The sequence below is a fragment of the Staurois parvus genome, unplaced genomic scaffold (assembly GCF_062004578.1).
Source record: "Staurois parvus isolate SC_StPar_1 unplaced genomic scaffold, SC_StPar_1.0 ptg000068l, whole genome shotgun sequence".
In the NCBI taxonomy this organism is placed as follows: Eukaryota; Metazoa; Chordata; class Amphibia; order Anura; family Ranidae; genus Staurois; species Staurois parvus.
Genome location: NW_028317864.1, coordinates 5285782 through 5299730, shown reverse-complemented (window position 1 = coordinate 5299730; position 13949 = coordinate 5285782). Strand labels below are relative to the sequence as shown.

The window sequence follows — 13949 nt, the reverse complement described above, 5'->3', positions numbered from 1 at the left end:
CCTGAAGCCTTGTAGGGGGACTGCTGGGACTTGCAGTCTGCCCTGAAGCCACCAATCTTTTGGAGACCACCACTATGGACTTGCCATGTATGGGCTCTCACCTGTGCAGGTATGCTGGGGCAGCCACAGCTATAGTTAGGGTAGATAGGAAAAAGACTTCTTGTACATTTTGGAACTGTTATGCCGACATCCTTCAGTAAAACCTTGAAACTTTGCCATGCCTGGTCTGAAGTTATTCTAAAGGGTGTATGACAGTAAGCGGCACATTAACTCAGACTTTGCAGTGTGGGTCAATTAAAGCATATTGGGGTATGAAGACAGAATCATAAGTTAAGCATACAAACAGTAGTTACTCAGGGGTAACGGAGGTCTAGTAACCAGTACAAGCAGCCTATCATGAAGCATAATGTGTGCCTGTGACAGGTGGGGCATCCTTTTGCAGTGAGGGAGTTGTCAGAATTATCTCCCCTGGCAGTCCGTCATGAAAGCAGATCAGCGCATAGAGGTCCCCACTGTGGACTAGGTACAGAAGAGGAAGAGTTAATGAAGGGTATGCATGGAGTCTGCGCTAGGTGCTTGGTGGGACTCTATTCCGTTACTGGGAGTGAGGTAGCAGAGATTTGCTGGACAGGTGGCATGGCATTGGCTCAGCATGTTACCTCCTAAATGCAACAACTGACAGTGAAAGTGCACATTGACTGGGGCTGAGAGTTAACTGAAGTTCAAATGTACACTGTGTACAGACATCTTGGAGTTGGAGGTCCATCTTATAGCTGTTATCCCTAAAAGCGGTCTCCTCCCTGGCCCATGGCACTGGGAGCATGGCACACGTTTGGCAGTGATCTGTCCTAGGTGCCCAGCGTAGTCCAAGAGAACCCACTCCTGGGGTAGCCCTCTTAGGTTACCGCCAAATGAGGGGAACATGGAAGTCCCACCTACCTACCCTATAAGAGCACAGGCAATAATGGTGCCCAGTCCTTTGCCCTCTGCTTGCCCTTATTGACCACAGCTTCCACAGTACAAGTCCTCTTTAGCTCAGGGCACCAACTTGTATGTCTAAATCTGTGGTTCTTAAGAACCTGCTACATTCGTAATTCAAACTTCACAGCTACAGTGGACTTCTACATCTACAAAAGTACAGTTCTGTGCATTTTTATGATGTTCCCAGCAGCTCCGAGCTCTGTTTGCCATATGGCCACATTCATACAACCCATCCAAGGTTGTAGATCATAGCCCTGAGTTCTAACAAGCATCAAATCATGCTACCGTGTACATAAAAAAATTGTCGTCATTCTTCTCCTGCAAAGGCTCTAAAATTCCTGCAGTCAGAATATAAACATTTTTACAATGGAGCTAGTGACCTGGTAACCTGATTGTTTCTACATCCTTAATAGGAGACATCAAGACTTGTTGGTGCCACCAAGAGGGTTATCTGTATTGTGACTTTTCATTCCCACAAAGTGAGGTCATGTCCTGTCATTAACCACACAATTTTCTGTGTTTACTTTCTAGAGATAGGACCCGTCACCATCACCACAGACCCAGAAGAATTCAAAAACGAATTGGAAGAGCTCTATGTCCAGGTATTTAGCTGTTTTTCCAGTCTTCTAGTGTGACTGGCCCTTGTAAGTGTATCTAGACTTAAGAACAAAAATGTAACCTATTGCATCTCACCAGTTTTTAGACATAGTAGATGTATTAGTTTTCTTTTTTTAGGCTTTTTTCTTTTACTTTAAATTTGGTGATCCTACTAGTAGCACACTCCTCTGTACAACTACAGAAACTGTATTGTCGCCCTTGGGCCGAAAGTTCTTTTTTAGTTTTATTTCATTATTTATTTATTTCATTTCATTTATTTTCACCTGGTGATCTAGCCAGTAAGTGTGTTTTTTCAAAAGAACAAGTTGTCCTGCAGATGTAGCGGTTACAGGGTTGAGACAAACCACGTACCACTGACGGGTGCTTAGAATGATCAGCTTTTATTTATTTATGCAAAATCTTTATCCTAAAAAGGAAAAAAAAACTGTTGGTGATTTTTCATTTAAAATGATAGCTGGAGTTCAACTTTGCTTTGTTAGTGTATGTCAGTACATCTAATACTCTCCCCCCCCACCAGACTGACAATGCTATTGTCCAAAGGTGCCCCTGTGCTCCCTCATCCAGAGTGCACGCAACCATGAAAAGCAGTGTGATTACAGTGAAGCACAAACACAGGGCCCCATAGTTAAACACACCCAGCACACAGTTAACCCTTTGATCACCCCTCATGTTAACCCATTCCTGCCCAGTGCCATTAGTACAGGGTCAGTGCGTTTTTTTTGATCACTGTGTCAGTGTCACTGGGGATGTCAGTGACACTAAGTACGTCCCCCACCCCCAGTGTCAGAATGCCCACCACAGTCCCGCTATAAGTCGCTGATCGCCGCCATTACTAGTAAAAATTTAAAGAAAAAAAAATTCCAGTATCTACGTATACCGCCATTTGTTAACGCTATAACTTTCACATAAATCAGTTAATTTACATCTATTGAGATTTATTATAGCAAAGACATGTAGCAGAATACATTTTGACCTAAATTTGGCGAAATTAGATTTTTAAAAATTTTTTACTGAACATGTTTAATAGCAAAAAGTAAAAAATATATTATTTTATTTTCAAAATTGACGGTCTTTTTTGTTTTTTTTTATAGTGCAAAAAATAAACGCACAGGTGATCAAATACCAATGAAAGAAATTTAAATTTGTGGGGAAAAAAAGGACGTAAATTTAATTTGGGTACAGCGTTGCATGACAGCGCAATTGTCAAAGTAACGTAGTGCCCTAATGCAAAAAATGGTCTGGTCAGGACGGGGGGTAAATCTTCAGGAGGGCAAGTGGTTTAAACATAAATTTTCACTAGAAAGTGTATTAGGACTACACAATGCCTCCCTCTCTTCTCATCTTTATAACATAAGGCTACATGTACACTGGAATGTTTACTCTACTGGCAGAAGAAAAACACTAATGGCAGAGTACTTGACATGAATAAACGCCCAAGCGCTAAATGCAGCTTGCGCTTTGGCGCGTTTACACACGGTTTTGCCGCATTTCGAGGTTTTTGCCCAAAACATTCCTCTCCTAAACGTTAACTCACCTTTAGGAGCAGCAGTGTGCATGAGGCCTAAAGGTACAGTTGCAAGAAAAAGTATGTGAACCCCTTGGGATTACGTGGAGTTTTGCATGAATTGGGCATAAAATGTGCTCTGAACGTCATCTAAGTCACAACAATAGAAGAACACAGTCTGCTGAACATAATACTACACAAACATTAGATGTTGCCATGGTTTAATTGCACATAACATGTAAACATTCACAGTGCAGGGAGGAAAAAGTATGTGAGGCCCTAGCTTAATGACTTCTCCCAGAGCTAATTGGAGCCAGGAGTGAGCCAACCTTGACTCCAATCAGTGTGATGATATTGGATGTGTTGCTGACAGCTGTCCTGCCCTTAAAAAACACACACCTGTTTTGGGTTTACTGGTTTCAAGAAGCACTGTCTGATGTGAACCATGCCTCACAGAAAAGAGCTCTCAGAAGACCTACGATCAAGAATTGTTGACTTGCATGAAGCTGGAAAGGGTTACAAAAGTATCTCCAAAAGCCTTGATGTTCATGTGTCCACGGTAAGACAGACTGTCTACAAATGGAGAAAGTTTAGCACTGTTGCTACTCTCCCTAGGTGTGGTCGTCCTGTAAAAATGACTGCAAGAGCACAGCGCAGAATGCTGCATGAGGTAAAGAAGAATCCCAGAGTGTCAGCTAAAGACCTACAGAAATCTCTGGCACAGGCTAACATTTTTGTTGACACATCTACAATAAGGAAAACATTAAACAAGAATGGAGTACATGGGAGGACACCACGGAGGAAGCCATTCCTGTCCAAAAAGAATATAGCAGCATGTTTGATGTTTGCAAAAGAGCACCTGGATGTTCCACAGCACTACTGGCAAAATATACTGTGGACAGATGAAACCAAGATTGAGTTGTTTGGGAAGAACACACAACACTATGTGTGGAGAAAAAAAGGCACAGCACACCAACATCAAAACCTCATCCCCACTGTAAAACATGGCGGAGGGAGCATCATGGTTTGGGGCTGCTTTGCTGCCTCAATTGATGGGAAAATGAATTCCAGCGTTTATCAAGACATTTTGCAGGAAAACATACGACCATCTGTCCGCCAACTGAAGCTCCGCAGAGGATGGGTGATGCAACAGGACAATGACCCAATGCATACAAGTAATTCAACAAAACAATGGCTGCAACAGCACAGAATACGCCTTCTGGAGTGGCCCAGTCAGAGTCCTGACCTCAACCCGATTGAAATGCTGTGGCATGACCTTAAGAGAGCGATTCACACCAGACATCCCAAGAATATTGCTACACTGAAACAGTTTTGTGAAGAGGAGTGGTCCAAAATTACTCCAGATCGTTGTGCAGGTCTGATCTGCAACTACAGGAAACGTTTGGTTGAGGTTATTGCTGCCAAAGGAGGGTCAACCAGTTATTAAGTCCAAAGGTTCACATAGTTTTTCCTTTTTACTTTATGTGCAATTAAACCATGGCAACATCTAATGTTTGTGTAGTATTATGTTCAGCAGACTGTGTTCTTCTATTGTTGTGACTTAGATGACGTTCAGAGCACATTTTATGCCCAATTTATGCAAAACTCCACGTAATCCCAAGGGGTTCACATACTTTTTCTTGCAACTGTAGGTGTCCTGTTATTCAGAGAGCACTTGCAAAGTTGATAACACTGTGTGCATGGAATGGGACAGAAGTGTTTTTCCGGCAGTACCAACTGGTATTTTTTTGTATTTATTGAACAGATAAACACATTATTGAAAGTGTTTTGTTATAACAGAGCAAAAAGAGGCAAATATGATAAATTAATTCTTAGGGTTTACAGGAATATTAAGATGAGTTTTCTTATTCCCTTAAATGCCGTAACTATTGCAGGGTGGAGGTGACTGCCCAGAGATGAGTGTTGGTGCCATCAAGATGGCGTTGGAAGTTTCCCACCCTGGGTCCTTCATTTATGTTTTTACGGATGCCCGTGCCAAAGATTTTCGTAAGAAACAAGAAGTTCTGCAGCTGCTGCAGCTCAAGCAGTCTCAGGTCAGTACATCTGCCATTACATTTTTTTTATTTCTAGGTTTTCAAAAAGTTTCTTATGGGTTTCTTGTACATGAACTAGTGCAAAGGGGAAAACAGCAGCCAATGGGAAACAAGTCAATGACATCAAGATATGAGATCCGGAAAAGGGCTTGTAGACTGGGGATCCGCTCACCCCCTTCTCATGTTCATTCAGAGGAGTCTATGGTGTGGGAAATCCGATTGCAGTTGAATTGGGGGGCCCTGCTATGATTAATTACACCTGATTCCAGCTATTATTTTTGTGGAACAGCTTAGCATTAAACAGATAATGTAGCTGCTATGGGCCATTTTTCCTCCTGGCCTGAACACCAATATCAGGTGCCATATGAGCAAAGGTTGTGGTACCTAAATTTGATTGCAAGACTGGAAGATGATTTTTTTGGAGGGATAATAGAATCTGTTGTTTGGAACTTATCCACCTCTCTACATGCAATCCCTGCTTTAGCCTGCCATATGTAGAGTAGGGGATGAACTACTGATCCCTAATTACTGCAGAGAAACTTTAGTAAGCAGAGCTGGGAACCTCTAAACTGCAAAAACCTAGGTGTTCCCAATCCTCTTAGTTGCAGAGCAGTTTGGTGTACTCAAGCCAGGGTAAAAAAACAAATGCTCCTGGGTGTGTAAGTTCTGTTTATAACAAATATTTCCATACTGTATTTTTCAGTTTGAGTGAATTGAAAGGAGATCTATGTTCACAGCATGTACTTGCATATTATAACATCAGCATTGTAATAACAATACAAACAATAGATATTGTCACTACCTGGAGGATGGCCTCTCTTACATCTCTAGCTCGGGGCCCCTGTTTTGCTAGCAGCAGAATTGGTGGGATGTCCAGGCCAAGCAGCAGAAAGCTAATGGTGCACTGCAGTGAAACAGATGAGCTGGATGAGGCAGGTGAGCAGAGGGCAGAAGCTGGCTGGAACTGGCAATCGCGGGCAGGCACTGACAGAGGGGAGGTAGGTGCTTGTAGGAAGCAGCCCACCAGTGAGGAAGAAGACAGAAGCTGAATCAGACAAGCTGGGTCAAGAACTGGAGGACAGATCAAGCAGAACTGTGGAGGCCAGAGCATAGAGTACAGGCCGGAGTCAGTAACTATCAGTAGTACAGGGGCAAAGGGAGCAGGCAGAAGCGGTCATCTGGAAACAAGCTGGGGTAGTTGCAAGTGGAGTTCAGGAATGGTCAAGACAAGCTGAATCAGTACGTTTTAAATTTTACACCTGGCACCAACATTGGTGACAGTTGTGAGTGAGCATGAGCAGGATGTACATGTGGATGTGTGTGAGCATGTGCAAGTTTCCTAGATGCATGTGAAGGACAGTATGCTGGCCTGCGGCTGCACACAGCTACCAGCACAACGGAACCATCCTACTTGCTGGTCTGCCTTTCCTGACAGATATTTTTGACAATCTAATATAAACAATCAAAAAATCTCCTTTCATGTTGTGAGTGTCGCATGTTTGCTGGACAACTCTTTTCACAACTTTCTGGATCCTGCGAATGCATTGCAGCTTCTCCTCTGTTATTTACTTTCCCATTCTAAGGACTACATATCCCATGGTACCGTGCATGCAACCAGTGAATCTTGTACTGGTTCCACCTTCTGAAACTCCTACTCTGTAGATCAGAAGGCAGGCTCTGTGAAATGTGTGATGCATCAGTGCCTACTCACAGGACGTAGTAATTACATGCAACACAATTCAAGGAAGAAAGTGTGTGTGGATCTTCAGAGTAAGACTGATGAGATTAATAATAGTAGACAAATAATTGAAGTACAATGTGAAAATTAATATATGATTTTACACCTTGACCACAGATACACTGTTAAAGAAACCTGTTCTGAGAAAAAAATGGGGCTTTCCTTACTGACCCCTTCTAGTTGCCCATATTGATCCAATGACTTCAATATTGTCTAAGTCACTGATAACAAGTATATAGATTATGAGTGCTGATTTGACTTGCTGCATGCTTGTCCTAGGTCAGTGCTATCTGAAGTCACAGATAGGAAACCAACACTTTAAGAAGGCAGGCCACATATTTCTCCCATATCAAGTTTCCCTAATAGTTTATGTTGTCTCTCCAATCTAAGCATTGAAAGTATGATCTCTGTAACTTACAGTTGTGATAAGATAGCGATAACTTCAATCTTAGTTTAATAACACAGGCAGTGACTTGATCGGATGACACCTTGTAGATCTTGTGAAGTTTATTCCATAAATTGAGAGACTCTTACAACAATGAACATCAGATAGGTCAAAAGATCATAATGTGATCTGCTTCCATAAGACATGAGGCATGAAGCTGAAATGCATTTCTGGGAAAAGGGGTGGGCTATCTATACAGCAGAAATAAACCAGAGGAAAGGGAGGAGCAGAGACAAAATACAAAGAACACTTAAAGGCATATGACAGTCATGTGAAACATGACAGTATACCAAGCATCTAACCTGGCCTACATATGTTTATCTTTTGATGGCTCAATTGTTTGGGTAAATTTTGGTAAATTATGTCCCTTCTCTACAGGTGGTCTTTGTGCTAACAGGAGATTGCGGTGATCGGACTCACCAGGGTTACCGCGTGTATGAAGAGATCGCAGCCACCAGTTCAGGACAGATCTTCCACCTGGCCAAACAGCAGGTTAATGAGGTAAGTGACTCCATCTGTAGTCGACATCCATTTTGTTCAGGTCGCAAGTATTCCATGCCATTTTGTCAGAAGAGAGAAAAAGCCACAGTGATCTTTTCCTCTCTGCCTCTCTCGCCTCATTTCAACTCATACGTTCCACAAAATCTTTCTTACTGGCAGACACCCCTCATCAGTCTGGTAATCGGACTAGCAAGATCTAACTCCCATAATACATTTCAGGGCCCATAAAAGTTTCTGACGTGGCCGCTTCAATGACCAGAAAGTTTCCAGACATTGGGTCATAAATACCATAGCTGGAAGCCAGGAGAATACATATCCTTGATGGACTGATTATCAGCCAAGACTCTAAAACATCAGCATATTTCATAACTCATGAAACAATGACAGCACAGCCAGAATATATACATTTACCTCCCTCAATTATTGGGTAACAATTTGAACCCAAATACCTCTATGCAGGAAGTACCAGAGTGGATTAGGCCTCCAATGAGACATAGATATCCGAGACCTGTCATATCTATATCCATTTTGGAGCTAATTTCATGCTGGACAATAATCTGCATGCTAGCAGACTGTAAACAGTAGGTATTCAGAAATATGAATACTTATAAGAAACTGTATTTGTGACTTGGTCATAAATATGTTGACCTCCCAGCATCTACCCCTTAAACTGGTTGATTGATCAGATGGTGTCTATCAACACCCCTTTGATACCACAGAAAAAGGGAATGTCAGGACCCTTTGACAGCTCCCATTTTAACATCAACCAAGGAACACCTAACTGGACTTGAGAGTGCCACTGTACCATTTTTGCGTTATCAATTGGACTGCTGAAACCAAGGGATTTGCAAGTATTCTTCATTTTCAGCTACTTTCTATTTCTCTGTTGCTTTTATTGTCTTTGTTTCGTTGTAACAACCTTTTTTCTGTAAATATTCTATTTGCTCCATTTTTGACATTTTTCATTAATAAACCTTATTTGGAAAAGTGTTGAAATTGTCTATAAATGCAAACTAAAGAATCAATGTCTTTTGAAAAGTGCTACTGTATATGATGAATCTCAGAACATACCTGTCTGTGGTGACAGTGCGTGTTGCAGACGTTTATTCTAAACTCATAGTTGTTGCCAAGATTGAGTTTCCTCCTTTTTGGTGAAAAAAAGGTGGTGGTGGCATTTAAAGGGTTATTACTTAATTAACTTAATCCAGTGACAATTGCTCTCAGACTGCTGGCACCTAGATTGTGGTCCTGCAAGCTGAAAAATCTTTGTGCAGGGTGCAGCTGAGAGTGGCATTGTTACGTAATTGACAACATTGTTTGAGATTGGCCAGTCCAAATTGAGAAAAATCCCCGCTTGCACAGTTGTCATTATTGGAATATTTCCCCTCAGATCTGTTCCCCTGACAATTCTGACATTTTTAATTTTCCTTTACTGTACCAAGACAATAGTTGTAAGGACCAATGGTGAGGATCCTTCAAAATGGAGGAGCTCCAGGCTCCCCCCCCCCCCAACAAAAAATGTATATATTTATTATAAGAACATTTACCTGTCCAGGGGTCCAGCGCCATCCTCACCTGGGCTAGTTCTTTACTAGCCTCTGGGTTCCCAGCACCAGCATAATGAGTAAAGGAAACCATAAGTGAAGCCTTGCACCCTAATAGCCAGTTTCCTACTGCACATGCGCTTCTCGTTGTGAATGGTACCATAGTCTTATGGGCCCTGTGAAGTGTCCCAGGAGACTGCAGGGGGAAGGAGGGGGGCCGGAAGTGGGAGCGGGTACCTGTCAAAATCAGATACCCTTTCCTCCCAAATGTGGCAGTGGAGAGTGCAAACAAGCGGAGCTTCCCCTTTTGAGTGAAGCTCCTCTTTAAAGTAAGAATAGACATTTCAGGTAATTTTATATACATTGCAAGGATTTTGGCAAACTTTGCCACTATGGACACAAAGATGGTGCATTCCAGTGAACTTCCTGGAAGCAATAGCTAAGTGGATGGACCTGACCTTGACAAATATTTCTTCATAAGACTTGATGCAGTGAGCTTAAAGCGGAACTCTACCCAAAAGAGGAAGTTCAGCTTTAAGACCTCTTTCCCCACCCTTAATGGCAACTGTTGTGTCTTTTTGGGGGGGGGGGGGCTGGTTTTGACAGGTACCAGCTCCCACTTTCACTCTGACTGCCTAGGTTATTGGAGTGGAAGTTCTCCCCCCCCCCCCCCCACTTCCCGCAGTCTTCTGAGACACATCACAGGTCTTATAACACTGCCGTACCATTCACATGCGCATTGGGCACCCAACTGTGAAGACACCAGCTCTCACAGCTGGGTGCCCACAGTTGAGATGTCTGCACCGGGAACAGGACAGCCATGTAGAGAACAATTTGGATGAGCACATCATTGCATCCTGGGAGTGTCTGTTTATTAAAAGTCAGCAGCTACAGTTTTTGTAGCTGCTGACTTTTGTTCGATTAAAAATGTATTTGACTGGAGCTTCTCTTTAACCACTTGCCCTCCAGAGGATGTACCCCCCTTCCTGACCAGGCCATATTTTGCTTTACGATGCTACGTTATTTTAACTGACAATTGCACAGTCATGCCATGATGCACTCAAATGAAATTTTACGTTTTTTTTTTCTCAAATTGAGCTTTCTTTCGGTGGCATTTGATCGCCTGTGTGTTTTTTATTTTTTGCGCTATAAAAAAAAAGTCTCACGAGTTTGAGAAAAATAAACTTTGACTTTGTACGCCAAAGTGTATTCTGCTACATGTCTTTGCTAAAAAAAAATCCCAATATGTGTAAATTAACTGGTTTACGTGAAATTTATAGCGTTTACAAATGACAGTATATATACTGTAATTTTTTTTTTTTCACACTAGTAATGGTGACGATCAGCGACTTATAGCGGGACTGCGGTGGACATTCTGACACTGGGGGGAACTGGCTTGGTGTCGCTGACATCACCAATGCAGTGATCAGTGCTAAAAAAAAAAAAGCACAGACACTGTACTAAGGACACTAGGCAGGAAGGGGTTAACATGAGGGGCGATCAAAGGGTTACTGTGTGCTGGGAGTGTTTTACTGGGGGCAGTGTGTTGGTGCTTCACTGTTAGTAAACAAAGCAGCCGTCCTCCCCTTCGGAGATCCTTGGTAATCACCGGCCGGGACCTGGAGATTGACAGTTGTGGCTGTGAATGGCGACATGGGTAGGGCACGCACGCTGCTCGCGTGGGCCCCCTACCTGGAGATACAAAATCATGTATATTTACGTGATTTTGCGTACCCCTGCCACCCTGTAGCAGTATATCTGCTATAGGGTGGCGGGCATGTGGTTAAGAACAGTTCTGGGGATGTCTAAAATTTCACCTTGGGCCCCTTTCACACAAACGGTCCCATTAAGTCCACTTGTCAGTTTTTCAGATGGACCTGACTGGGCGGTCTATTAACTCATATGGACTGGCAGGTGCAGGGGCGGACTGACCATTTGGAAACTTGGGCACTGTAGTAGTCAGTAGGGGGACCCATGAGATGCCCCTGGTACCTTTTTCATAGGCTTTTTTGAGTTTGGGCAAGGACACAGGGGCCCCATGATCCCTTATTGCCCGGGGGCCCCATGAGTTGTCAGTCCGCCCCTGGGCAGGTGTAAACAGACTTTTGTCCGTTTATACTTGCCAGTCCACTAAAAAAAAAAATGGAAGGGGATCCATCCTTTCTGTCTAGGCAGAGGGCTGTCCGTTTACACCTGGCTGCACAAAGAGCTATGCAGGCTCTGTCTATGTCCACTCTGCATAAACAGAGCGGACACAGACCTGTCATCCACCTGCTCTGATCAGCAGTGGATCAGTGGACAGATCCCCTGCTGACCAACCTGGAGTTTGTGTAAAAGGGGCCTAAAGCTCTTTGCAGACTTTCGCAGAACGCAGCAAGCCAATCACAAGAGCAGGCAAATTCAATGGAAAAAGGCAATATGCTTCTATTGCCAAGGTTGTGAGATTTTAATTTTTCTTACAGTTTTTAAAACCATTACTTGTCTGCATAATTGAAAAATAAAAATAATTCCTATAATTACATTAGAAGCGTTTGTGTAGCAATTCCACGTGCTATATCACAGTGGAGTTTTCCTTCCCACGGGCCTTATTACTCTTGTCTATAAGCGGCCCCCTGGGACCAATTATAAGATAGGAAATAAGCAATGTTACATATCTCAATGGCCTTATTGTCTAGTGTCAAGGCCCTGTCAATTTTATTGCAGCCCCTTGAATTTAGCAGAGACAGAGATCTACAGATCTTCGGGTCTTGCACCTATTTTGTTGCAGGGCTCCAAACAGTGGTGCTTTGTGCCCACATCAATAACAGGACCTCTCCTGCATGGTCCACATCTGTTTGCTGTTTATGACAGAGGGGAAGCTGAAGCCTGGATGTCTCCAACATTCTTGCTGTGTCTGCCCCATCTGGCTGTAATTACAGACAGTGCCCTAATTCCATCACACGGTCACATTATTGTGCTGAATAATCACATCCGCACCCCCCCCCCTCCCTGCCACCACCGTGGGATGACTTTGTAAGTTTCCCTTTTTTTAATTTATTTTAATAAAGTCAATCTTGACGAACTTAATACTCTTTAAACATACTGGCTCTCTTGGTCTTCATTTATTTTGTTTGTAAGTTGATGACCAGACTGTGATGTCAACCAAACCCCTTGGTTAAATAAATCACTGCTTGACAATATAGGATCTCTATAAAAGGATTAGTGACCAACTCATAGGGGTTGATTTACTTGTCAAAGCTTTATTGAATAAGGTGTAGTTAGATGTTGATTGATCACGTGCACCAATCAAAAGCCATTCAGCCCGCTGGAAGGAGAGGAGAGCTGCGGGGAATTTAAATCCCCAAACCTGTGAAACGGCTTTTTGTTGTGTGACAACATGAGATCTGTGCAGGGAGCACTCCTGCACCGCTCCTGTATGAACTCAGGCCTGGGTTCACACAGGAGCAGTGCGGGAAACCACATTCCTATTCAGATCGCATGCTATTCTTTTTGATTTGCGGCCATTCATTTTGTATGGATGCCAGGGGCGGACTGACCATTTGGAAACTTGGGCACTGCCCGAGGGCCCGGGGTCAGTAGGGGGCCACATGAGATGCCCCTGGTACCTTTTTTCATAAGCTTTTTTTAGTTTGGGCAAGGACACCAGGCCCCCATGATCCCCTATTGCCCGGGGGCCCCATGAGTTGTCAGTCCGCCCCTGATGGATGCAAATAGCACCTTAAAGTATCCGTTTTGGGTATTGAGACCATTTTCACATATACGAGAAAACACTCAGTATCAGTACATTCTTATATAATACTATATACATAACCATATCAATGTGTGTTACTGTTTTTAAAATGATGTTTGTTTCTATGTAGAGTTTGTAATATTATACAAGAATAGCCATATTAGCTTTTTACACAGGCAGTCTCTGCCATTTTTGGATGTGAGGAAGTGTTAAAATAGGTTTCATGGGTGTGTATGTCCTTGCTGGGAAGATTTGCCTTCCCTGTTTGTTCTGGTGAACAGAAATCCAACATTTATAAATATCCAAGGAGCAGCAGTTGAGGGGCTTATCCGTAGTTTTCTTCCTACTTCTGATTGCACTTCTGAGACAGGAAGTGAAGGGAAATCCCCCTGAAGGGATACAGACAGCAGAAAGACCTTTCCCTTCTCTATACATAACAATCAAATGTTTGGCTTCACACTTTAGGGTAAATAGAGTGATACCTCGGTTCTCGAACTTAATTTGTTCCATGACTCTGGTTGCGAACCGAATTGGTCGTGAACCAAGGCAAATTTGCCCATAGGGTTCAATGTAAATCAGGTTAATCCATTCTGACCCCTATGAACCGAATTTGGTCACCAACTGAATTAAATTTTCTCACAAGGTTCAATGTAAATAAGGTTAATCAGTTCTGAACTTTTTGTTTTGTTTTTGAACCACAAAAATATACAGTACAGTACGAAGAGAGAGAACACCAACCTTGCTTGAGACGACTTCTGGCTTGGAGGACTGTAAGGGGGAGAGTCCCCCTCCATAAGGACATTGGGGAGATCGCCTTCAGGGGTTTCCTATCTT

At 42.9% G+C, this 13949-nt stretch overlaps 1 protein-coding gene across 1 annotated transcript in view; it reads left to right on the top strand.

Moving 5' to 3' along the window:
* HMCN2 (hemicentin 2) overlaps positions 1 to 13949 on the top strand; it is a 331848-nt gene that overhangs the window by 37471 nt on the left and 280428 nt on the right. The window contains exons 2-4 of the mRNA XM_089669045.1: positions 1513 to 1583; positions 4999 to 5157; positions 7719 to 7841. Of these exons, the coding sequence (XP_089525171.1) occupies positions 1513 to 1583; positions 4999 to 5157; positions 7719 to 7841 (353 nt within the window). The remainder of the gene's footprint in view (positions 1 to 1512; positions 1584 to 4998; positions 5158 to 7718; positions 7842 to 13949) is intronic.